General features: G+C 37.1%; 1 protein-coding gene across 1 annotated transcript in view; it reads right to left on the bottom strand.

Annotated features, from left to right (window-relative positions):
- The window catches only part of RIPK4 (receptor interacting serine/threonine kinase 4), an 84,105-nt gene that overhangs the window by 33,053 nt on the left and 24,515 nt on the right, over positions 1–26,537 (bottom strand). The window contains exons 2-4 of the mRNA XM_069074877.1: positions 25,480–25,771; positions 3,236–3,384; positions 1,771–1,820 (exon numbers count right to left, since the gene is read on the bottom strand). Coding sequence (XP_068930978.1) covers positions 1,771–1,820; positions 3,236–3,384; positions 25,480–25,771 — 491 coding nt within the window. The remainder of the gene's footprint in view (positions 1–1,770; positions 1,821–3,235; positions 3,385–25,479; positions 25,772–26,537) is intronic.

Here is a 26,537-nt window from a genome sequence, read left to right as displayed (position 1 = left end):
AAATGCTAAATTTCAGTTTCAGTCTAGTGAAAATAAAGTTGTAATTTTTGTTCCATCCAAGTTTATAGACTCCCTGAAATCTATCCATAGATTTAATGTGAAGAACTCTTGATCTAATCAGGTATAATTGTTACAGAGTCACTGACTAATGTCAATCAGTAACAAGGGACACAAATGCAGGAAATCCTACAAGGCTCTTTTTTCTTTATCAAATCAGCAAGAGAAAGAAGTCTTAAGTTAGCAATCTGAGGATGAAAAGTACCCTAGATACCCTCTAAATATTATTCCATTGCATGCAATGGGATTTCGACTGCAAATGTTATTCTGTAAAAGGAGCAATGAATTCAGAGTCAGAGAACCTGTGTATGAATTTCTTTCTGCTACTATCTACACATATGACCATCAGGAAGTTATTTTACCTCTCTCTACCTGATCCCTCAACTATAAAATGAGTCTGGCAGATAAGCAAAATTCGAGAATTTACAAGTATGTTTGTGGGGAGAGGAGGGTAAGCACTAGAAGAGACAACTTTCAAGTTGGGGAAAGGGTATCCCTAGTGTGATTCTATTCTTGAGGTCTTTGTGACTAGCATTATAATTAACACAAAGAAGCAGATTTTGACATGGTAGTATATTATTTAAAGCATAAGGTGAGCTTTTCTTTGAAAAAGCCATAAAAGTACACCATTGAAGATGTGGATTATTTGTTAAGTTTAAACTTTGTGGGAGTATTCTTTTATTAGTACTTCATTCAGTTTCATACAGAATTGCATGTAATTTCAACTTTTAAAAGCATATCTTCAATATTTTATTGATTACTAAAATCTCCAAGTTCTAACATTTGAGATGTCTTCTAAATTATACTGCTAGGGAACACAAAATCATCAAAAATTTCCAACTGGATTGCCAGATAAAATCTCAGTTTTTTGCTGTGGTATCTTCACAGCAATCCAATACAAGGGCCTTTTATTCTTGACATTTACACCCTTGTACCTGGAACTTCAGCTGTCATCTACATAAAACATACAAAATTGGCAGCCTGCCATCCAAAACTATGTGACGATATTGATCATAGTCTAAAACAAGGGGGATTGGGAAAGAAACCCATAAAGGATGAATGATGATTGGTGATAGGAAGGTGAATGATTATTTTCCTGTTTAAACAAAAGCATTGGAAGTCATACCCTTTCTATTTGTAGTAATAATCGGCAAGATGATCTATAACTTGCAATACTCTGAAGGACTGTTTTTCTCTCTCATTTATTTTAAATACTGATTCCTAAAAACAATGGGCTACAGAATGATTGATCCATATTTCTTCTCCAGCTATTAAATAGGATTTATGTTTTATCAAATAATTCCTTATATTTTAGAAGTGAAAAGTTCTGTAGAATGGGGAAAAAACTAAGTTTCTTTCTTTAGCACACTTGAAATTCTCAAGATTTTTATAATCAATTCCTGGAATGGTAGATGGGTCAGAGGCCCCAGAAGAGACAAAGCAGACATAAATTAACCTGTCTTCTATGTTCACTGTCCCTTTCAAGAAAATTGTACAGCACAAGGTATTCATAGATACTTTGTATGTATTATTCCATAATGAAGGAATTATACTAATTTGGAAAATAGCTTTAAAATGTCCAAGTTTATGTACTAAACAATATATATAATATACAATATGTACTAAACAAATATGTACAAATATATATATATGTATATATATATATATATATATATATACTAAACCCAAACATAAAGAGAAAATTTCACTTACCTGCAAAGGGTTTTTTCTGTGTGAGTACTCCCCAGATAACAATGGCAAAACTGAAAAAGAAAAATATGTTCATCAGTTGCCTACCTCATTAGCTTAATCTTTGTTGAATATGCTCAGTAACTATGTCACATGGGTAAAAACATGTTCAGAAAAAATAAATCTAAAATATGGGATAAAAGAGCTTCGTCCATAATAATTTTAATAGAAAAAAGTTAACTTTGAATGCATTTAGTTTACAACCAACTTTTAAAAAATCAATTAAAGTTATTTAAATCAAAGGCTTTTCATATGTGCATTAAAATGAGTCAAAAATCTAAGTAGCATGGATTGAGCTGATAATAAATATGGAAGGCTCATCACTTTAGTTGTTAGAGCTAGAACTTGAGAAGAATTTGAGAGAATACTTGGGATACAGGAATTTGACATTTGTAAACTCAAAAGTTAAATCACAAAATTTTGAAACAAATACAGAAAATCCTTCCCCCCCCCCAATTCTGTAAGCTCTAACTAGTTCTAGAAGGCCAATTCATCAATGGAAGTACAACTGAAAAGTATAGCTAAAAAGACATACACCTGCTAGCTCTCTCTCTCTCTCTCTCTCACACACACACACACACGCACACACACACACACAGTTGCAATAGCAATTTCAAACCAGTCAATGAAGTTCTAAGAATCAATAGTTCTTAAAAAGTTTCCACAGCGATTGGTGGAAAAGTAAAAAGTGAAAATCAATCAGTCCTTTGCTAAGGATCAAAACATCAATGGAATACTTAGGTCTCTCTTTTTATCTTCCCTTTCCTAAGAGAAGTACAGGATAATTAGGACCATCAGGCTTTGAGAAAGGTATAACAGCTATAAAATAACAGATAACAGCTATAAAATAACACTGAATTTATATACACACAGACACAGACACACTCCCACATCTATTTATCTAGAATACCTATACAAGGTATTATTAGGCTCAAGAACAACAATACTAGACAGAAGGAACACATCCTGGAAATGTAGGCATATGCATAAACACTTAAAGCAACTAATTTCCACAAACACTCAAAAAATCAAACCCGCAGTTTGCAAAAATGCCAGATCAAAAGCAAAATGCCATAACAAGTCAGTCCAGTAACACAAGTGACTCTAATTGTCACTTCCACAAATTGTGGAATATTTTTTACCTAGAGCTAAGAAGCATTTGAAATGTAAAAAAAGACAAATCTTCCATGCCCTTCCAAATTAGTCACAATTTAAAAAAAACCCTCAACAAAAGTTAAGCAGACATGACTTATTGAGATCCGTTAAACAAGTACATAATTATTTAGCATGAGTAAAGGACCAAGCCTTTGGTTTGGAAGTCCTTCCAGATATTTACTCCAGAGGAACTTGTAAATTCTGGAAGAATTTCTCAACAACTAGTTGTCCCAGACAATCAGATTGCCCCTACAAAGGAAGTTTTTGAACCAACCTGTACACATCATGTTTGATATCAAAGAATCTGCTTTTCTCTTTTATACGTTCTGGAGGCAAGTAAGCAATTGTACCAAAAAGTCCATCAATGCTAAGATCCTGGGAGTGAGAGAGGCCATTACATTTGGCTAATCCAAAATCTGAAATCTGAAAAGCAAACAGACAAAAAAGCAAACTAATTAAACTGCAAAGAGAGTATGTTTGAATGCTTAATAAAGTAATGTTACAATACTTAATACTGTTAAACACAAATTATACAACACCTCCATTTTGTAGCATCCAAGTAGTTCTAGAACATTCAAGTTGGAAGCATCTTTCACTTTTGAAGTTCTGTAAAATAATTATCACCTAAGGTTTTTTTTTTTAATTTTTGAAAGGGTATCCTCTATATTTACAGGTTTAATTTACTCCAATTCAAAGCACAATTCATTTTCCCCATGGTCAAATGCAGAAGTTAGCTTATAAAGGATATAGAAAATTATTTTATTTCTATGAAGTCACATTTCTGCCATTTTGCCCGACAGAGTGGAAAATGAACAATGGAAGTATAATGACTTTCCCACCCCCCCCAAATTAAATGGATGACATGAGAAACTGACAGTGTAAAATACTGTGAATCTAACTATGCAATGTGGCCTATTTAAGTGAACAAACAAGTAGAAGCAAGCTTTTTGTGTGAAAATGTTTTCGATTGCTTTCTAAAACATACGAAAAACTAAAACTACATCTGCCTCATATAGCCCTATAAATCAATATAATTTGTCTTAAGATCTCTTACAATCCTATAGGTTCTATGTGCTGTATAGATAGATCATACAGAATTCCATGACAGATATAAGCATAGAGATAAGGTTTATATATATATATATATATATATATATATATACATATGAGGATTTTAGGGCCAAACACTTTCATGTGTAACTTAGGTGGGGTGCTTACACCACAGCTAGTTACATAATTCATTACCATACTTATTCCTATCATCCTGAAGATATATGTTTAGATATTTCCTTATTATTTACAAGCACTGGAATACCTCATTAATCAAATAGTTCCGAGCAATCCCTCTCCCCATTTATTAAATATTACTTATTTAAGTATAAAAACCTCTAGTCTGTTAAGCTTAAAGAAGCATCAGTGCTAGTGGCTAAACAACAAAACAAACAATGTTTGTTTCAATGTTTCAGCAGGAAGAAAGATCATAGCCAGAGTCATCTCTAACCATCACTGCTACTCTTGACTTCTCATTTCTAGAATACAGTTCCACCATTTTGCTTTCTCAGAATACCAGTCAAGCTTTAAGAATTTTCTTTATGTTTCTTTGCAAGATTCAAATTAAACATAGTCCTCTCAGGAAGTAACTTTGCTTTCTCTCTCTCTAACTCAGTCTCTCTTCAACTATGACAGGAAAGTCTCTCCAAAATGAAAATTTGATAAGAAGCTCAAGATTCCATTGGCTCAGAATAGAGGTCTGGCCCTGGTATCAGGAAGATCTTAGTTCAAAACCCATCTCTGACACATACTAGTTTATTGTATGTACATGTGGCTTGCTGTAAAACCCTTGTTTTTTTAATCTACTCCTTCCACAGTTTTCTCTGGAATATATACTCCCTAAGTAACAAACTTGCTTTCATCTTAAATCTTTTCCTTCCTCCTTTCATCTTCTGGCTCACCTCTGATACAGACTCCCTTTCCAGCACTGGTGGCACTTTCAACCATTCCCCTTGGCTCCTGGTCCAGGCTGGGGAGCCAGAAGATTCCCTTGCTCTCCAATGCCATCTTCTAGCTCTCCCTCTCCCTTTATTACTCATTAATCTCTCCTTCAAGATTCACTCAATCTATATTTAGCACACAATCAAAACACTATTATCTATCAACCTCCAAGACACTTTCCTTTCCTAAATGAGTACAGTAACTTGGTTCACAGTTTTTTTCTTCACCTCAACTGCCCTAGTACTAGAGGACTTAAACATATTTTGATGTCTTCCCAAGCACCCTAACTTCTGAATGCCTCAATTTGCTCATTTCCCATTATTTAGACTTCCACTACACCACAGCTACACACAGGGGCAGTCATACTCTTGATCTTGCCATCACTCACAAATGTGCTATGATTTCTATGATTATGAACTCTGAAATTGCTTTACCTTATCAAAAACTATAGCTATTTGATTCTCCCTCTGCCTTTCAATGCTAACCTCTGTTCCTTGCCCTTACCTCAACCACCAATCACTCCACCCCTCAGTTTTTTTCTCAGGCCTACCTTCCCTACAGTAACTACACTCTCTTCTGTTCCCCATCTTGACCCCTCAGTGAATGAGTTTAACTGCCCTCTTCTCTTCTCTGAACTCCCTTACCTCCTTATCTAGTCAAAGACCTTGCCCTGCTGAGCCCTTGGATTATTCTACTCATGTCCTGCTGAAATGAGTTAGAGAAAATCATCATGATTGTGAGAACTGGGTATATTACATACTTATGTTATGTAATCTCAAACTGGGTCCTCCCATGGCAAGGTAATTCTTTTACAATTGCCTGATTGATTCATTATCCCACTTGGGGGCTTCTCCAAACTTTTTCATCCATTCTCAAATCTCACATAGTTCCCCTGTTTCTGAAACCCTTAGCTAAGAACCTTGCCTCATAATTCACTGATAAAATTGATGATGTCATTCACCAAAAGCAAGCTCTTCTCTTCTCCTCAATAAGTATCTCTCAGATGACTTCCTCCACTATCACTGCCCTTAGTCACTCCTACCTCACATGAAGAGATGGCCCTTCTTAACAAGCCTAACTGTCCTACATGCAAAAGTTACCACATTCTATCCCTTTTCCTTGCAGAGTGCTCCTTCTATCATTTCCACTATAATTTATTTGCAAACTCTCCTTGTCTACTATTGTCTATTTCCCTACTGCATCCAAATGTCAAAAACACTCTCACTTAATTCAGTCATTCCCACTAACTATTATATTTCTCCTCACCCTTGGGAAGGGTGTTTATATCATATGCCTCTGCTTCCATTTGTCTTACATTCATCTAAACTACTCTCTACAAAGTTATCAATAATATCTCAATTGCCAAATCAAATGGCCTTTTCTCAATCCTTATTCTTGATCTTTCTCATCCTTTAACACTGTTGACCACCCTGTTTTCTTATTCCCTTCTCTCTATACTTCTGTGACACTGATCTCTCCTGTTTCTCTTGTTTTCTTCTCATTCTGCTTTGCTGGATCTTCATCTAGGTCAGGCCCACAATAGATAGGTGTCCCACAGGACTCTGTCCTCTATACAGTTTCAATTGGAAATCTCATCAGGTTCCAAGGATTCAATTCTCATCTGTATGCTAATACTTCTCAAATCTGCTTATCCAGCCCCAGTTTCGCTACTGACCTCCAGTCTCACATTACCAACTATTGCTTTTGGACATCTTGAACTGGATATCCCATAGACATCTTAAACTCAACATGTCCCAGACTGAAACTCATTAGCTTTTCCCCCAACCCTCCCTCTTTCCTAAATTTCTTATTACTATCAAAGGTACCACAACCTTCCCAGTTAAATAGGCTGTCACTCTTTACTCCTCACTTTCTGTTACTTCCCCCCAACCCATGCCCCCTGCCCATCCAATGTGTTGCCAAGGCCTGTCAGTTTTAACTTTGACCTCTCAGCTATACTCCTCCTTCTTTCCTCTAATACTGCCATTGCTCTGGTGAAGACCCCTACCACCTCACACCTGGACTATTATAATAGCTTACTCATTGGTCTTCCTAACGCAAGTCTCTGCTCCCTCTAACCTATCTTCCACTCAGCTGCCAAAGTGATCTTCCTAAAGTGCAGGTCTGACCATGTCACCCTACATAAACTTGTAGTGACTGTCTCCTTCAGGATCAGATACAAAGTCTTCCATTTGACATTCAAAGACCTTAATAACCTGCCCCACTGTACCTTTCCAGTCTCCTTATACCTCCCCCTTGTGCTCAGATCCAATGACACTGACCTCCTTGCTTTTCCTTCCACAATAAGGCACTCTCTCTCCCCACTCTGGGCCTTTCCACTGGTACTCTCCTATGCCTAGACTTCTTATCCTCCTCATTTCTACCTTCTGCCTTCCTGTAACTTCCTTTAAGTCTCAACTAAAATCCTTCCATTACAGGAAACTTTTTGATTCTCTTTATTCTAGTGTCTTCTCTCTGATGATAATTTCAAATTTATTCTAACATACATTGCACATGTTTGTTTGGATGTTCTTTTTCCCATTTGACTGACTTGAGAGCGGGGACTGTCTTTTTCCTGTCTTTGGATCCTCAGCACTTAGCACAACACCTGGCACATAGTAGGCCACTAGTAAATGTTTACTAACTCATTGATTGACTGTCCTGCCCACTGGCCACTCCCTTATTCTTGCCTCCCACAAGTCAGTCCTGCCAATGTTTTACCCTAAAGCTACCCACCCTTTCCATTACATTATACACTTTGGAATGCCTGATCCATAGATAATAAATCTACTTTGATCTTAAGCCTTTTCCTTTCCTGCTTCTTCCATCCTGTTGTATTCAGTGAAGCCCAGCGCCCTCCTGATGAAATACCTCCCTGGCCACTCTCTCTAGTCTAGATTGCACTTTCACTTATACCTCAACAACTCCCCTATATTGTGGGAGGTGGAATAAACCTTGCTCAATCAATATTTACTATGCAATTAAGATGCTGGTAGCTATTATCTACCACCTTTTCCTTGCCTCACCAAGTTCCATATTTGCCTCATAGCCTTTCTCTCATCCCCAAATGCTGCTCTTATGCTGGGGAACTTCAACATACATATTGGCAATCCCTCTAACATTCTAACCTCCCAGAACCTCAATTTATTTGTTTCCCACAACTTCATTCCTCCACTCCACCACAGTTACACAGAGAAAAATGGTCATACACCGAATCTAGCCATCACCCACTAGTATTCTAACTTCCATTTCCATGAACTCTGAAATGACCTTATCTAATCATAGTCTCTTGTCATTCTAGTTCTCTCTCCTCCTTGTAATCACCCAAACTTAAAATAACTTTTTGGTAATTTCAATCGTTTTTCAGTTGTATCTGAATCTTTGTAACCCCATCGGGGTTTTCTTAGCAAAGATACTTGAGTAGCTTGCCATTTACTTCTGTAGTTCATTTTATAGGTGAGGAAACTGAGGAAAACAGGATTAAGTGATTTATCCAGGGTCATACAGGTGGTAAATGTCTGAGACCAGATTTGAACTAAGGTGCTCTAGCTGTCCCTAGTGACTCCATAAGACAGCAATGAATATTAAAATAAGGTCAAAGACTGAAAAATTTTTAAAGAAAATGTATAGTATCTCATAGCAAAAACAACTGACTTCAAAAACTGATCAATGACAGGGGAGGATATAAGAGACAGCAGATTGGGGGAAGGGGTATTCAATAGGCTATCTTGGGGTGGGGGTAGAGGAAAGACAGGGAGAAAATTTGTAACTCAAAATTTTGTGGAATTTTGAAAACAAAAATAAATAAATAAAAGATTTAAAAAAGAAAAAAAACTGATCAATGAGACAAAATTAGGAATCATTGTACTACCTGAAAGCCATAACCAAAAAAAATGAAACATAGGCATCATATTCAAGAAATCACAAAAGGAAACTACTCAGATATCACTCTGTACTTTTCCCTCCTAAACAACAAGGTAAATAGAAATTGAGAGAATCTACCAGTCATTCCCTGAAAACAACCCCAAAATAAACACTCAAAGGAATTATTACAGTAAAAATCCAGAGTTCTTAGATTAAAGAGAAAATACTTTAAGAATCTAGGAAGAAAGAATTCAAGTATAGAGGAGCCACAGTCAGGATCACCCAAGATTTAGCAGTCACATTATAGAAGAAAGTAGAGCCAGGAATATGAAATTCTAGAAGGCAACAGATCTAAGCTTACAATCAAGAATTACTTATCTACCAAAAATGACTATAAAGCTATAGAGCAAAAACGGACTTTTAATGAAATAAGGAGCTTTCAAGTGTTCCTGATGTAAAGACCTCAGAGAAGTAGAAAATTTGGCAAACACAGGAGTCAAGAGAAACATAAAAAGATAAACATCAAAAATAAAAAAAAAAAAGTCAAAAGAGACTAAACAAGGTTAAATTGTTTACATTGTTACAGGGAGATGATACACATAGCCTCTCGGGATTTTATCTTTGCTTCTCTGTCTTATCAAGGCTCATGCTTCGACAAAACCCAATTTTACATTTTTCCTTACTGGTTAAATATGGTTGAAGAAAGTCTTATGGCCAAGCAATGGGTCTACTAAAATTTTATGTTCTTGAGGATAGCAGAGTGGATTAGAAACCAAGATCCAAAAAATATGTTGTTTACAAGAAACAGAGGGAAAAAAAATTAAAGAACAATTACTTGCAGTACTACATTGACTGTTTGAAGGGGAGAAGGAAGAAACGAAAGGGTTCTATCATATTTATTCTAGGACATAAATGTGCTCTAAATACTTAAACCAGAGAGTCAAAATAGAGAAGAAAAAATAAAACAAAACTATACATGAATGAATATTAATGCAAAGATTTTAAATAAAATACCAGTAAGCAATCTATATCTATATCTATATCTCAATCACCTAGGTTACACATGATGACCAAGCCAAATTTATACCAGATATGTATGACTGGTACAATATTATGAAAACTATAAATATAACCCTCCATATTAATATGGACCACAAAAAATCATATTATCATATGAACAGATACAGAAAAAATCTTTCTGACAAGATACATAACCACTAAAAAAATTAGAAAGCATAAGAATAAATGGAGCTCTCCATAAACTGATAAGTAGCATCTAAATAAAACCAAGAATCTCTATTATACGGGGATAAGCAAAAGGCTTTTACAATAAGATCAGAAATAAAATATTATCACTACTGTTATTCAACATTATACTAGAAATGTTAGCTAAAGCAATAAGAAAAAGAAATTAAAAGAATAAGTTCACACAGAGAAGAAACAAAAACTTTTTGCAGATTATGATGGTTTACTGAGAAAACTTAGAAGCAGCTTAAAAACTAATTGAAACAATTAAAAACTTCAGCAAAATTATATGATATAAAAAATCCATACAAACACTCAATATTTCTGTGTATTACCAAAGAATGTGATAAGAAATTTTGTTTGAAATAACTACAGCTAGTATAAAGTACTTTGGAGTCTACTTGCCAAGACACATACAAGAACTATGTAAACACAATTACAAAACACTCTTTACACAGACAGATTTAAATAATTGGAGAAATATTTATTGTTTATGGGTAAACTGAGCCAGAATAATGAAAATGATAATACTACCTAAATTAACTTATTCAGTGCCATATCAGTTAAACTACTAAAGAAGAACTTTACAGAGTTGTAAAAAATAACAAAATTCATCTGGAAAAACAAATGGTCAAGCATATCAAGGGAATTAATGAGGAAAAAAGTAGAAAAGGTGATCTGGCAGTACTAGATCTCAAAGTATCCTAACAGCACTGCAATCGTCACAAATTGGTGCTAAAAAATAAAGAGGAGCAGATATACAGAATATACAAATGCAAATAAGCACATCCAAAGATCCCAGCTAATGGGACAAGATTCACTATTCATCAAAAACTGTTGAGAAAAACAGAAAGTAGTCTGGCAAAAACCAGATTATAGCCCAACACTTCACATTGTACACCAAGACAGCCTCCAAATAGGCACATGATTTAGACATAAAGGGTGATATCATGAACAAATTAGAGGAGAATGGAAGAAATTATCTGCCAGATCTATGGATAAAAAGTTCATGACCAAACAAACAAGAAGTTCACAGGGTGTAAAATGCTTAATTTTGGTTACATAATTGTTTTTTTACACAAAACCAATGCAGCTCAGATTAGAAGAGAAGTGGCAAATTGGGGGAAAAAAACTACAGTAAGTTTCTCTGATGAAGGTAACAATCAAATTTATATGAAGAATCGTTCTCCAATTGATATATGGTCAAATGATGTAAATAGGCATTTTTCAGAGGAAAAAAGTCCAAGCTATCAATAATCATATAAAAATACTTTAAGTCACTGATAATTAGAGAAATGAAAACTTAAATAACCCTGAGGTACTAACACATATCCATTAAACTAGAAAGTTGACCAAAAAAAAAAAAAAAAAAGGAAAATAATAAACTCTGGTGGGATTATGGGAAAACATATTAATGCATTTTGGTGGAAATATTGAGTGTTTGTATGGATTTATTTTATATCCTATAATTTTGCTGAAGTTGTTAATTGTTTCAATTAGTTTTTAAGCTGCTTCTAAGTTGCCATTTTGTTAGTATACCTTCAAAGCTATCAAGGTACATATCCTTTGACCAACAGTACCATTACTGGATCTAGAGATCAGTGAAAGAGGAAAAGTACCCCTAGGTACAGAAATATTTATAGCATCTCTTTTTGTGGTGGCAAAGTATTGGAAACTGAGAGGATGTCCATCAATTGACTAAACAAGTTATGGTATATTAGTATGATGTAATTCTATTGTACTATAAGAAGTGATGACAGAGATGGTTTTAGAAGAATCTGGAAAGAGATATATTAACTGATGCAAAATGAAGTGAGAAGAACCACAAGAACAATTTATACAGTAACAACAATACTGGAAAGACAATTAGCTTTGAAAGACATAGGAACTGATCAATTCAATGACCAATCACAGTTCCAGAGGACTCATGATAGAAAGCACTATCTACTTCTAGAGAGAGAGCTGAGGGACTCAGTACAGACTGAAGGATATTTTCTTTTTTCTCTTTTTGAACTTGGTTAATAGGGAATTTTTTTTTAACCTGACTATATGTATCTGTAAAGGCATTTTCCTTGCCTTCTCAGGGGGAGAGAATTCAAAACAATATAAAATAAAATTGAATTTAAAATGAACTTCATGCAGTGCGATTTCTGACCTCATCTTTCAACCCAAACTGTTCTTTCTAAAGTTAACAACCATTTCTTAATTATCAAATCTAATGATAATAAAGTAGTAAATTTGAAATGGTGGCAGGAAGAACTCTCCTAAAGCTCTTCCACATGGATAAAAAAATGTACCAAATTGAGTCCAGATCAGGAAATCTAAGGAAAAACAAATCGCTGTGACTCATTTTTTTTTCAGTTTAGGTTGGAAAAAGGAGACAGATGTTTAAGGACGCTGGGGACAGAATCTAGTAAGGAACAATTACACAAGAGATTCTAATGTATGAAGAAGCTGTGTACTGGGGCAAGAAAAGGTCTCATAGTCCCACAAAGAGCACTACAATGCATAAACTGGCCACTCAAACTGGCTACCCAGATTTAGGTCACAGAAGCACAGTGGACTAGGGAAAGGACATGGGTCTAAGGGTTGCTGTCCGCTGTGAAAATCTATTGGTCATGGCCATATGCTGTGTTTGTACTGAGTGAGAAGCAAGTTCAGAAGCAATGAGTGGTAGCTGGGTAGCTTTGACCCCAGAAGGGGCTCAGGGTTTTGGTTCCAATACACACACACACACACACACACACACACACACACACACACACGTATATACATATGTATGTGTACATATTCATATATGTATGTATATATCCATACTTCCTCAAACACCCTAACCTCTGAATTCCTCAATTTATTCATTTCCCATTACCTGCTCCTCTACCTGACCTTAGTTACATGATCATATACTTGATCTTGACCCACAAGGTTTCCAGGTACCAGTTCACGAGCCCTGAAATTCCTTTATTTGATCGTCATCTACTGTCATTTCACTTTTTTCTCTGCCTTGCACCTTTAATCTCTGTTCTTTGTTCTCATTTCACCCTCCATTCCTTTGATCCCTCAGTTCCTTTCTAGGTCATTGCTCCTCTACTGACTATAATTTCTTCTCTTCCCCATCTTGACTGCTTGATGAACCAATTCTACTCTACATTGTCTTCTTTTCCTTTGATCTTCTCACCCCTCCCTCCACATCTAATCAGTTCTCCTGTCCTATTGTTTATAACTTCATAATCTCTCTTCTGTACTTCTCCTTGTTCCTGTGATACTGCCATCACCCTGGTAGAGGCAATCATCTCACATCTGGACTTTTACCAGAACTCTCTCCTTCATGTCTGCCTTCTCACTTCCCAGGCTTCCTTCACATTTCCAGTAATGTCTCAGGTTCTGCAAGAAGCCTTTCCCAGTCCCCTCCACAATGTTAGTCTTTTCTCTGCAATTACCTGCCATTTATCCTTTGTATATATCATTTACACATTGTTATTTGCATGTTATCTCCTTCAATAGACTGTGAACTTCTGGAGAACAGGGATTTGTCTTTCTTTTTCAGTCAATCAATAAGCATTTATTAAGTACCTACTAGATGCCAGTCTGTACTAAGTACTGGGGATATAAAAAAAAAAACCCCTCCAAATCAAATCAAATCAACACATACTCTGCTGGCAAATTCAATGTAAAGGTAGGTAAAGATGAGGATAGGAAGAAATATATGGGAAAATATGATTAAAGAAAAAGAAATGATAGACGTCAGACTTATAAATTATACAGGAGCTTATATCATGAACACTTTCTTAAAAAAATGTTATTAGATTTGTAGAGTTCCAAACAACAACAAAAAGAATGAAAAAGAAATTTTAATGGACAGGGAAAGACTTATGGCTATGAGAGCTTTTACTGAGATAGCTTTACATAATCAGACCATTGACTAGGAGATAAAATCAGAATTTATAATAAAAATAAAAGATAAGACAGTCCCTGCTTTGAAAGAGCCATCCCTAGCACTCAGTACAGTGCCCGGCACTTAATAAATATGTATTGACTGAGTGACAGCAGATAGACCCACCTTAATTTTATCTGTGCCTTGGGCAGCTAACTTCACCTCTCTGAGCCTCAGTTTCCTCATCTGTAAAATGTCAACTCCAACTTACCCCAGAGTGTTATCCTGAGGAAAGCACTTTATAAAAAGTAAAATACTTATTATTATACATATAGCTATGTATCAGTACCACTTCCTGCTGGCTCTTTTACCCAAAATAATTTGATTTGAAAGTTTGGCAACAATCCAGTATCTGAACCTGGCACTACTAATTCTTAAAAATAAGCCATAGAATAAGGTTTCCTGGATTTTTAAAGTTTAAATTAGATCCTTCGAAGTCATCCTGAAATACTGTGTATGAGATTCTCACAACTTATTAATGTTAGTGGGAATGGGGATATCAGATAGAAACTATATCCTTTATATTTTGCCTCAAGGGTTTTGGGATTTGGGGTATTTTTTTTTTTAATAAAGTCTTTTAATTAATGGATAGGGCTCTTCCTCAAACACTCTTACTGAATGATAGGAAATGGAACTTAGTTACACTATTCAATTCAGTCCTTAGACTTGCTCTTATAGTGGGGATGTTGCTAACTGACCATGGACACTATCAGCTAAACTACAAGAACAGACAAGCACATGGTTTGGAGTATTTATTATTGGTTTGTGCACATATGGTAAAAGCCAGTTTGACAAGACCTACCAACTATCCAATAATTCATTTCTGGGTCCCTAAAGTTACTTGTTCAGCTCTTACTGACAAAACACTGCTTTCTTAACCTGGAGAGCCAGTCTTTCCAGAGTTAAAGCTTCCAATTTAACCCTGTAATGCTTCAAAATGGCTAGAAGGCAAAAATGATTAGGACAGCAAATAAGTTTTATACTTTCCATCTAACCATTTAAAAACAAGTTTCAAAATAGAAATATTTAAGCTTATTTAAAACAAAACATTACCCATTCAGCAGTGACTAAACAAGAACAATGTGTAAAACATTTATGCAGCATCTAAAAATTTCTTTTGGCCTACTTTATCGCTGGGCAAACCCAGCCAGTTCAGATGCTGCCTTACTCCTTAGGGACAAATCAACTCTGTTTCTATTCAAGGTCTAAGAATGTCAGACCTGAAAGGGAGATTCTGACTTAGGTGCTTCTCCCTTCCACTAATGATCCAAATTAACATGATCATCTCCTTCACAAGGACTCTCTCTGTCCTCTCAGGTCACTTAGGTAGTTCCTTTCTTATCACACACAGCCAGATAGCAGGAGGTATTGATATACAGGTCTAATCTCCTGGATTAATTACTTTCAATAAGTTCACCTTTATATACCCCAAAGACTAGTAGAACTGCTCTGAATTTTGAACCACAAATGTCTCAACAAAAGTTCTCCTGATGCCTTATCCTGATGTGAACGTGATCCTGGCCATGCATCAGGGCTATGCATACCAGTGTAAGTGGTTCAGCTGACTCTGCAATGTTGGATGAGAGAGTAAATGTTTTCTCAATACCAATATAGCTAATCATCCAGAGGCATATCACCAGTAGACTGGTGATGAAATTTTTTTGGCCATGACAACCAAGGAAACAAACAGGTTTTTTAAAAAATTAATTGTTCTAAGTCCTGTGTTTTGCATTTGCAGTGATGATGGCAGAGCAGTGTGGAAAGGGGGAAAAGATTGCTAAGAATCAGATTTTAGACTACCAAAAAAATTTTAACTTGATTGTTGGCACTCAGTGTGCCAATGAAAGGCTCAATGTGAGGCTTTCATATAATGACGAGAGTGAAAATACAGCTGGAGGAGTTGACTCCTATTTTCTCAACATTATTGATATGAATGAAATCAGAAAAAGAAAGGAAGATGCACCCAAATGTACTCTTTGGAGTAGATTTTATTGTATGCTCCAAATATGCAAGAAATACTATTACGGGCATTTAATCATCATGTATTGAAGTATGAATGTAGTAAATACCTATAAAAAGATCATCATGAAAGTAATTGTAGCTTATACATCACTGTAGGGAACTCTCAACCCATGAGATCACAGATCCATTTTAATATTTTAAATAACTTCTAAAATCTCTCTAATCATGTCAGTAACTTTTGACAAGATTATAGTGAGATAATGAACACTTTTCTGTTTAGAGAGGATTTTGTTGGTGACAGAAAAAATGTACCTTTTTAAAACATTTTCAAGAGCATTTTTCACAGCATAAAATGATTCTTTAGTGCATTTCTGTGACGCAGCATATTTTTATAAGGTAAACACTTAAATGTAGTTTGATTTCCAGTTTAAAAATTGAAAACATCAGTATTAGCTATGAATATATTGAACTTATAACTAAATTTTCCATTATTCATAATTATATATGTAAGGAAATTTAATATACACTTGTGAAAATACAAGTATACTTAAGGCATTACAAGGTATTGCATTCATGATAAAAATTTAATGCTTCGAATTTTTAATTGAAAAAAAACACAAAAATTAATTACAGGGGGAAGTAATAGTTCACAGTAACAGTGATTTAAGGTTTAAAAAATATTTTTCCTCAACTATGAACTAAAGAAAAAGACTGAAACATTAAACATTTCCACTCCACAAAGCCACTAATTCATACATAAGAGTACAAGTCAGCAGCATAGTGACTTAGTTTTTAAATATAATGTTATCTATATGTTGCTATATTTATTTATTTTATTTAAGCATTTCCCAATGACATTTAATCTGGTTTGCCCTAGTCAGGTTTGACACCTCTTCTTTACACCACCATGGTGGCTATTTACAAAAATAAATATTGTGATTACATTTTGTTGCTTAAGGCTTGTTAAGGAAGCCTCCTACATCTAGCCAATCAGGGAGAAGTACAAACATTAACTATTCTTATCTGAGGTTTAAAACATGAACATTGCCTTCAGAAAAAGTCAGGGTTGTGCACAGTCAAACTTTCCTAACACTAAAAACCAATCCCCTCAAATTTGAATTTATTGCTTCCTCTCAAATGTTTTATAAAGATGATTCCTATGAAGCATTTATTCTACCTATTTAAGATAAGTTACCTCATTTTTCAATTCCTTTAGGAATGCTCACTTAATAACTGAAAATTAGCACAAAGTAGCCAGGACTTTGAACAAGTATTCTTTTAGTCATTCACGAGGAGGCAAAAAAGTTGCACGCAGCCAGTTAGGTCAAATAAAGACAAAATATAACCAATGGTTATTGGTTAATGGCATTGCATTAACATTGAAAGCAAGTCTTTTAATATTAGTAGAATGGAATCTTGTAAAGATTTTTTTTTCATTTGCATTTGTTATAGTAACTCAAGGAAGATTACCCAACCAATGAAGAATCAAACTGCTCTGAAATTTATAGTTTCCTGGGGCACTGAAAGTGCTCCTGATCCCAAGGCCATGCTGTCTCTCAATAATATCTTATCACAAAGAGCTTCGTACAGTTTTGCACTATCAGTGAGACTTGGTGGAAGCAACTTAAATAGTGGAATGGGAGTAATTTTCTCATAAAAAACAGAACTGAAAATGGAAGTGGCATATGACTTACATGATAAGTCAGTGTCAGCAATACAAATTTATTAAGCACTGTGATAGTAATGGAATATAAAGATCCCCCTGTATTGGCTTGGTTTGCAAATTGATTGTGTTAAAACCCAGAGCTTGTTAATCCCACCTGTGGGATGGACTTGTTGATGTGAAAAGAGAGTCCTGAACTGGGAGGAGCTGGTGACATAGATTTGGAGAGACAAGAGAGAGGCAGAAGAACTTTTTGGAAGCAGCACCCTCGAGGAGGCAGAGAGAGACTGAGAGGATTGCTGAGGGCCACTTTGAATCGCCCTGGACTTTTGAGACCTGGCCCCAGAGCTGCCAAGGACTGAGGAGACATGGCTGTTTTGCTGGTAATTTGTCTGTCTGTTTTGATGTTGTTTTGCCAGATTTGTCCACTGGTGAAAGACAGTCCTGTTGAAGAAGTCCTGGAACCTGGCTGTTGGCTAAGAGCTCCTGAGACTGTCCTGCAGACAGAGAGTGAATACTGTCCACTGGTGAAGGACAGTGCTGTTGTTGCAGGGGTCTGGGAACCTTTCTGTTGGTTCAGAAGCCCTGAAGAAGGATTTTCTTGTTGTATGTTTACAGAAATCCTGGGAGAGGGTTTTGCTAATGTTTTCAGGGGTTCTAGGACTGTTCTACAGACAGAGGACGAATTAATGAAGAGACTGGCAATGTATCTTGTGGCCTTGCTAAGCCTTGTCTCCCCAGGAACTAAGATTGCTGAGAACTTCCCTCTTGTCAAGATGAAGAAAAGACCTCCATTTGGGTATTAAGTGCAGTGCTTAAACTTGTTGTAACTCTGGGGTAGATTCAATTGTGATCCAGGGGTGGGGAACTTTTGACCTTTTTGTGTATTATGGTTGAACAAATGAATGTACTTTACTTAGATTGGAAACTAATCTCCATTTGAGAAGAGGGGCTTTGTGATGGACCAAATGAAGGTACAGCCTAGGGGTGGAGAAGTATTTAGAACAGGGACTTTGTAATTGATTGGATGAATGTAAGGTCCAGGGGTGGGGTAGTACTTGGAGATTATTTAATTACCCTTAGTAAATGCTGTATTTTGAATGAGGTCATATTTTGATCTTCTCTGTTCTTAATTTGTCACTGAATAAAATGGAGAGCACCTATGCTGGTATTCTGAACCTTGGGAAGTTGCCTTTGCTTGGCATTACATTACAAGCACCTACTATGTGCCAGTGTTAATACCTGGGTAGACAAAGAAAGATTCTCAAGGTACAAACAGTATTATATGTTAACATGCAAACAACTTTGTGCAAGTTACATGCAGAATAAGTTAGAGATAATCAACAGAGGGAAGGTCTTAGAATTAAGGTGTTAGATAAAAAAAAAAAGACTTCCTTTAACATGTGGGATTTTAGTTGACACTTGAAGGAAGCCAAAAGAAGACAGGCGGTGTTCCCCAATTGATAAATGGTCAAAGGATATGAACAGACAGAGGAAGAAATTAAAACTATCTATAGTCATATGAAAAAATGTTCTAAATCACTACCGATTGGAGAAATGCAAATCAAAACAACTCATAGGTACCATGTCACACCTATCAGATTGGCTAACATAACAAGACAGGAAAATTATAAATGGAGAAGATGTGGGAAAATTGGAACACTACTGCTTTGTTGGTGGAGTTGTGAACTGATCCAACCATTCTGGAGAGCAATTTGGAACTATGACCAAAGGGCTATAAAAAGGTGCATAACCTTTGACTCACTTCTAGGGCAGTATTGCAAAGAGATCATAAAAATGGAGAAAGGACCCATATGTACAAAAATATTTATAGCAGCTCTTTTTGTGGTGGCCAAGAACTAGAAATCGAGAGGATGCCCATCAATTGAGGAATGGCTAAACAAGTTGTGGTATATGAATGTAATGGCATATTATTGTACTGTAAGAAATGATGAACAGGTGGACTTCAGAGAAACTGGTAAGATTTATATGAACTGATGCTGAGTGAGGGGGCGCAGAACCAGGAGAACATTGTACATAGTAACAGCCACAGTGTTCAAGGAATGATTTTTATAGACTTAGCCCTTCTCAGCAATGCAAGAACCTAAAACAATTCCAAAGGACACATGATGGAAAATGCCAGCCACATCCAGAGAAAGAACTATGGAGTCAGAATGCAGAATGAAGAAGACTATTTTCTTTTTTGTTTTATTTTGCTTTCTCATGGGTTTTTCCCATTCGTTATAATTCTTCTATGCAACATGACTAATGTGAAAATATGTTTAATAGGAATGTATGTATAGAGCCCATATCTGATTGTAAATTGTCTTGGGGAAGGAGTGGGGGCAAAATTTAAAACTTATGAAAGTGAATGTTGCAAACTAAAAATAAATGATTAATTAAAAAAAAAAGAAATGATGAGCAGGCAGATTTCAGAAAAACCTGTAAAGATTTATATGAACTGATGCTAAGTGAAGTGAGCAGAACCTGGACAACACCATACACAGTAACAGCCACAGTGTTCAATGACTGACTTTGATAGACTTAGCCTTTCTCAGCAAAAAAAATGTTTATATTTACATTTTTATTTTATAATAGAAATAAATAATATAAATAGTATAATATAAATAAATACATTTTTTTATATTTACAATAAGAATGTATATGTAGAACCTATACCATATTGAATGCTATCTTGGAGAGGAGGAATGGGAAGGAGGCAGAGAAAATTTGAAACTTATGGAAGCGAATGTTGAAAACTAAAAATAAAAAATAAATAAACTTAAAAAAAAAAGACAGGACGTGGAAATGAGGAGAATAAGCAATCTAGGCATAGGAGAGCACCAGAGAAAAGGGCCTATGGGGGAGATAGAGTATTTTATTGTGGGAGAAAAGGCAAGGAGGCCAGTGTCACTGGATCTGAGCACAAGGGGGAGGTATAGGGTATGAGGAGATAGGAAAGGTGCAGTGGGGCAGATTTTTAAGGTCTTTGAATGCCAAACAGAAGACTTTGTATTTGATCCTGAAGATGACAGAGTCACTGCAAGCTTGTGTAGGGTGACATGGTCAGACTTGCACTTTAGGAAGATCACTCTGGCAGCTGAATGGAGGATGGATGGGTTAGAGGGAGCAGAGACTTATGGTAGGAAGACCAATCAGTAAGATATTACAATAGTCCAAGTGTGAGGTGTTGAGGGTCTTCACCGGAGTAATGGCAATGGGGAGGTGGAGTAGGAAAAGAAAGAGGGAATATAGCAAATGTCACAAAGGTAAAACTAACAGGCACTGGCAACATATTGGATGTCCAAGGGGCATGGGGTGGGAGGGAGTAAAAGAAAGTGAGGAATAAAGGATGTCACCTAGGTCATCTAACTAATATCTAAGAACCTTAGTTAGCACCCTCAACAGTAATAGAGAAATTAGGAAGAGTTTTTGGGAAAAACTAATCACTTCCATTTTGGACATTTGAGTTTAAGATGTCTACATGACATCCAGTTGGAGGTAACTGGAAGTCAGCAGACAAGTTGGAAGCTGCGTAAGTGGATTTGAGAATCATCAGCATATATTGATTTGAGGGTAGCTGATGAATTTGATCATCAAGTGAAATAGTATAAAGGAGGAAGAGGGCCCAGGAAAAAGCCCTATGGGATATTCACCTGTACCAGACCTGACCTAGATGAAGATCCAGTAAAGGAGACAGAAGTAGTGGTCAGACAGAAGGAGAAGAACCAGGATTGTCATGAAAACTTAGAGAGAACAGAGTATCAAGGAGCCAAGAGTGATAACTACCAAAGGCTTCAAGAAGGATGAGGACTAAGAAAAGGCCATTAGATTCAGCAGTTAAGAAATCATTGGTAATTTTGGAGAGAACACTTTTGACTGAATGATGAGATTAGAAGCCAAATTGTAGAGAGTTAAGAAGAGAATGAGGAAACAAAGTATGGGCACCAATTGGAGATGGCCTTCTCAGAAGTCTAGCCACAAAAAGGAAAAGAGATATAAGATGGATGATAGCAAGGGAATATTTTTGAGGATGGGAAAGACATTGGACAAGTCTGTAAGCAATAAAGAAATAACCAATAGTAGATGAGGAGAGACTGACATGAGGAAGATGGGATAATAGAGGGGGAATCTGCTGGAGAAGGGATGGAATGGGTCTATTTGTGCAAGTAGAAGGGTTTATCTTGGCAAGCAGAAGGACCACTCGTTTATGAGATTCAGGAGTGAATAAGAAGATGTTGCGGGGAAAGTATCTGGGAGATATGAGATGAGAAGATAAAGCTCTTGGGGGTTCACTGTTGAGGGTGAAGGAAGGGAAAACTAAGAAGTATAAAAAGGTTTATAAAAGCCATTGTGTTGAATGAGATAGTGAGATAACTAGGGAGGTGTAAAAGGATCGACATATTTCATATAAATGTGTAGTGGTCTTAGGACAGTTTTGTGTTTTCTCTTGCTTCATTCAGCAGTACATGAGTAAGAGCAATGGCAGGTGAGGATGGGGCATAATCTGAGGTTGAGGATAGACAGGAAAAGATCAATGAAACTATAATGGAAAAAGAGATTCAAGAGAAGAGAACAACATAAAGTTGAATTGATTCACTCTGGGTCAAGATGAGTAAGGAAGGAGGGTGGCAGCCAGTACAGAAAAGTTGTCCTCAGAAAGAACTAAGGGGTTGAAGTGAGGGTAAAGATCAGGGTTTGAGGATGTAAGATAGAGGGAGAAGTGGAATGCCGACATAAGGGAAATTCAGAGTTTCTAAACATGGAAATGAGAGCATATATAGGTGATGCCAAGATTGAGAATATGACCAATTCAGTATGTACCTATAGTGTAATAGAGGAATATGTAATGGGAAATGAGTAAGTTGAGGAATTCAGAGGTTATGGTATTTGAGAGAGTATCTATATTTTAGGGTGCTTGAGGGAATATCTCTATCTATCTATCTATCTATCTATCTATCTATCTATCTATCTATCTCTCCATTTATCTGCTAGGGTGTTTGAGAGAGTATATCTATCTATCTATCTATCTCTCCATTTATCTGCGAAGGTGTTTGAGGGAATATCTTTATCTATCTGTCTTGAAGACCCTACATACAAGGGGAAGAGTTGAGAAAGAGAAAAAGATTGTGAGCTAGGCGCTCAACTCATTGAGGAAGGAAAGAGAATGTCCTGGAGGTTGGTAGATCACAACTACCAGAGTTTTGATTGGTTGTTGACATGGATTGAGTGAATTTCAAAGGAGGAGGAGACCCTGGAAGTAGCGCTAGAGAGTAAAGAGTATTCCAACTCCCCCATCTTGACCAGTGAGTCAGGGAGAATGATTAGAAGTAAAATCATTGATGAAAAGGGTGTCCAGGAAGGTTATCATCAAGAAGGAGTCAGGTCTCAGCAAGAGTCAGAAGATGAAAAATATGGGAAGGAAAAAGATTTAAAATGAAATTAAATTTGTTATCTGTGGAATACATTCCAGAGAGCATAGTGGAAAGGGTGGGTAGCTTTAAAATGAAACACTGGGGAAACTGGGTGGGGGGAATAGGAGCTATGGAAAATGGTGAAAGAGATTTTGTGTAATGGCAACTATAGGTTCAGGTTTGCTGGAATGGGGAGGCTATAACTAGGTGGAAATTTGCTGACTGTTGCAAAATGAGATGAAGAGGAAGGGTTCTACTGGAGGATAGTATCCTCCCAGAGTGTTAGGCAGTTCAGGGTAAGTGACCAGGAAAGGAATCTGAGAATAAAGTTTCTCCCCTAACCATAGGCAGGCCAGGCCAGGAGATAGGCAGAGGGAACTAACAGAAGGGAATGGCATTTCTCTGTCCTTGCAGGCAGGAAAGGTCCCCAGCAAAAAGGGACAATCTAGCCCAGGGCACTGATGCACAATGAAATGAAGTCTCTGCCAATATGTGTCTGGATGCATAGTCAATCAACAATGCTTTATTAAGGGCTTACTCTGCACCAGGAATTATACTAAGCACCAGTCATAAAGAATAGGTTGCAAGCTCAGTGAATCAACAGGATGGAATGGCAGCCAAAAAAACTAATGCAATCATGGACTGGATGAAGCCAAACATAGCTTCCAGAAATAGGGAGGCCATAGTCTCACTATACTCTGTCCTCCTCCAAAGTTAGCTGGAATATTATATTTAGTTCTGAGTACCAAAGTTCAAAGAAATTGACAAACTGGACAGCATCCATAAGAATGAAACCATGAAGGTGAAAGGCCTTGAGTCCTTGACATATGAGGATAGACTGAAGGAATTAAGAATGTTTAGCTTAGAGAAAATTACTCAGAGGAGATGTGATAGTTGTGGTCAGATATTTGAAAAACTGTCACAGGGAGAAGGCACATGCCTTGTTTTTTGGCCCCTGAAGTGGTTGAACCATGAACCCTTTCATGGTTCCTGAAAATCAGCAACAATGCAAGAAAGTTGCAATTTTGGCTTGATAGCAAGAAAAACTTCCTAGCAAATAGAGGTAACTAAAAGTGATGCTTCCAGGTGGTGGATTCCCCTCATACTGCACCCCACTCCCCTACCCACACACACTTTGGAGGTCTTCTAGCAGAGACCAGATGGCCAATTATCTGATATTTTTATAGCACGTATTCCTCTGGGTTGGACTATATGGCTGCTGAGGTCCTTTCTGACTCAAAATTCTACAATTCTGTGAAACCCATGAGTGCTAATGAAGCTACTGAGAAAGAGAGTATAACAAGACAAAAGAAGAGAGACCAAGAAAGAACTTTGGGGAATACCCACCATTAGGTTTCCACCCACAGTGGGAATATCACAGTATGATATAGACTCTCTATCCTCTATTAGGGGATGAACCAGCAAAGAAGACTGAAGAGTAATTAAAAAGACAGGAGAACAAAGAGAATGTTATCAGAAAAATTCAGAGAGGAGAGAGTATCCTGTAGAAGGTACTGAAGAGTCAAATGCTACCGAGCATTAACAGTCAAGAAGGCTAAGGTTTGGAAAAAGACCACATCAATCAGATACAACAATTAAGAGTTTATTGGTAACTTTGAGATCAAAACCATATTGCCATGGGTCAATGAGCTGATCGAGATGAGAATAAATGAAGGCATTTAGAGTAGCTAGCTTTTTCTTAAAATTTGGCTGACAGGAAGACAAAATCAAGGATGATACTTCAAAGGAATGGTAGAGTCTAATAAAATATTTTTCTTTTCTTAAAGAAAGGAAAGCAATGGTGACTGGGAGTATATAGTAGGCTACACACCTGAGCAAGACTGACCTCAAATTGTCAAGCCAACTGCATTCTGAAGCAATACTTGTGCAAGGTAAGCAAGACAGCATAATAGGGCAATACCCTTTCCCAAACCACATACTTATGCCTTGTCTTTGTTACCTGGGTTGTGGTCTCCCTGCTAAACCCACATATTCTCCCCAGTAACCAAAACTCCATATAACTGAAACCCACAACAAGAATAATAATAAACTAACATTTGTATAGTGCTTATGATGTGCCAGGCACTATGCTAAGTGCTTTATAATTATTATCTCTCAAAAACTCTGGGAAGAAGGGCCCATTTTACAGATGAGGAAACTGTAGCAAATGGGGTCATGCGCCCAACGTCACAGAGCTATATAGAGTGTCTAAGTTTGGATTTGAATTCAGGTCTTCCTGACTCAGGGCCCATCACTCTATCCAGCAGAAAGGCTTTGACTTTTCCCCAACATTTATACCTTTTCCTTTTACACAGAATTTAAGGTTATATTCTACAATAGACCCTATAGAAAGTATTAAACCATGCTTCTTAAGCTCTTAAGCAGAACAGCTCTATCCAACTTGACAATGCAGTTACCAAATTAAAAATGATAATAGACCAAACCTTGACATGGTAATGTCCATCCAACAATATGTTTGCAGGTTTGAGATCTAAGTGGAGAAGCGGCGGAGACATGCAGTGCAGGAAGTTCATGCCTACTGCTGTTTCATGGATGATCCGAAAACGGAGTTCCCATGGTAAAGGTTCCGAGGCCAGTAATTTCTCTAGTGAACCAGTTTCCATGTATTCCATGACCAATCCAACAGGTTCTCTGCAAATGCCATAAACAGGCAAGATGTAGCGAAACTTGGCCATTTCCATCTTCTTGGCTTCTTCCAAAAGTTCCATACGCTCTCTGAAAAAGAAATTTGGGACCTCAACTGAAAAAAAACTCAATAACCATCTATTAAGAGCTTACTGCATAACACAAAAAAAATACAGTGAGTATTGAAAATCTCCAAACAAAAATCCATATCTCTGTCCTTCATGGAGCTTCCTTGGAATTGGGAATGTAACTGTACACAAGTAAATAAATTCAAGATAATTTGAGATAGGGCAGAGCCAAGATGGTGGAGTAAAAGCATGACCTTCCCGCAGCTCCAGCTTCCACCCTCCCCAATCCATGTAAAAAGGGGACTATAAACAAACTTTGGAGCTGCAGAACCCACAAAATGACACAGAGAAGCCAACCTTCCACTGAGGACAGCCCGGCAGGCTGGCAGGAATCCAGCACAGCACTCCGGGAGCCGAGCCCAGCCCTGCACCCAGGGCGGGCCTGACCAGCTACACTAGAGGGACTCCAGATCAGCAGCAGCTGTGGCCATTTCCAGATTTATCAACACATAGACACAAAGGACAAAGTGAGAGGTCAGTACAGTCTGGACTTTGGGACCAGTAAGTGGGAGTGCGTGGCTTTTACCCCCAGGGCAAACCAGCCAACCAGTGCCACGTGGCAGCTTCAGCTCTTGGCCTGCAGAGTTTAGGGGGACTAAGCACCAGTCTGAGGGGTAATTGCTCTTGCTTTAACCTGCTTGGATCTGGATTGCAGTCTAGGGTGGAGGTTCTGGGGTGTGTGTCCAGCTTTCCAGAGCATGTGGAGACCTCAGAGAAGGCACCCATCT

The sequence above is a fragment of the Petaurus breviceps genome, unplaced genomic scaffold, assembly GCF_028583685.1.
Source record: "Petaurus breviceps papuanus isolate PSGF00001 unplaced genomic scaffold, PetGlider_PUasm1.0 90897, whole genome shotgun sequence".
Taxonomy (NCBI): domain Eukaryota; kingdom Metazoa; phylum Chordata; class Mammalia; order Diprotodontia; family Petauridae; genus Petaurus; species Petaurus breviceps.
The sequence above is the reverse complement of the archived record's forward strand: the minus strand, read 5'-3'. Positions and strand labels throughout refer to the sequence as shown.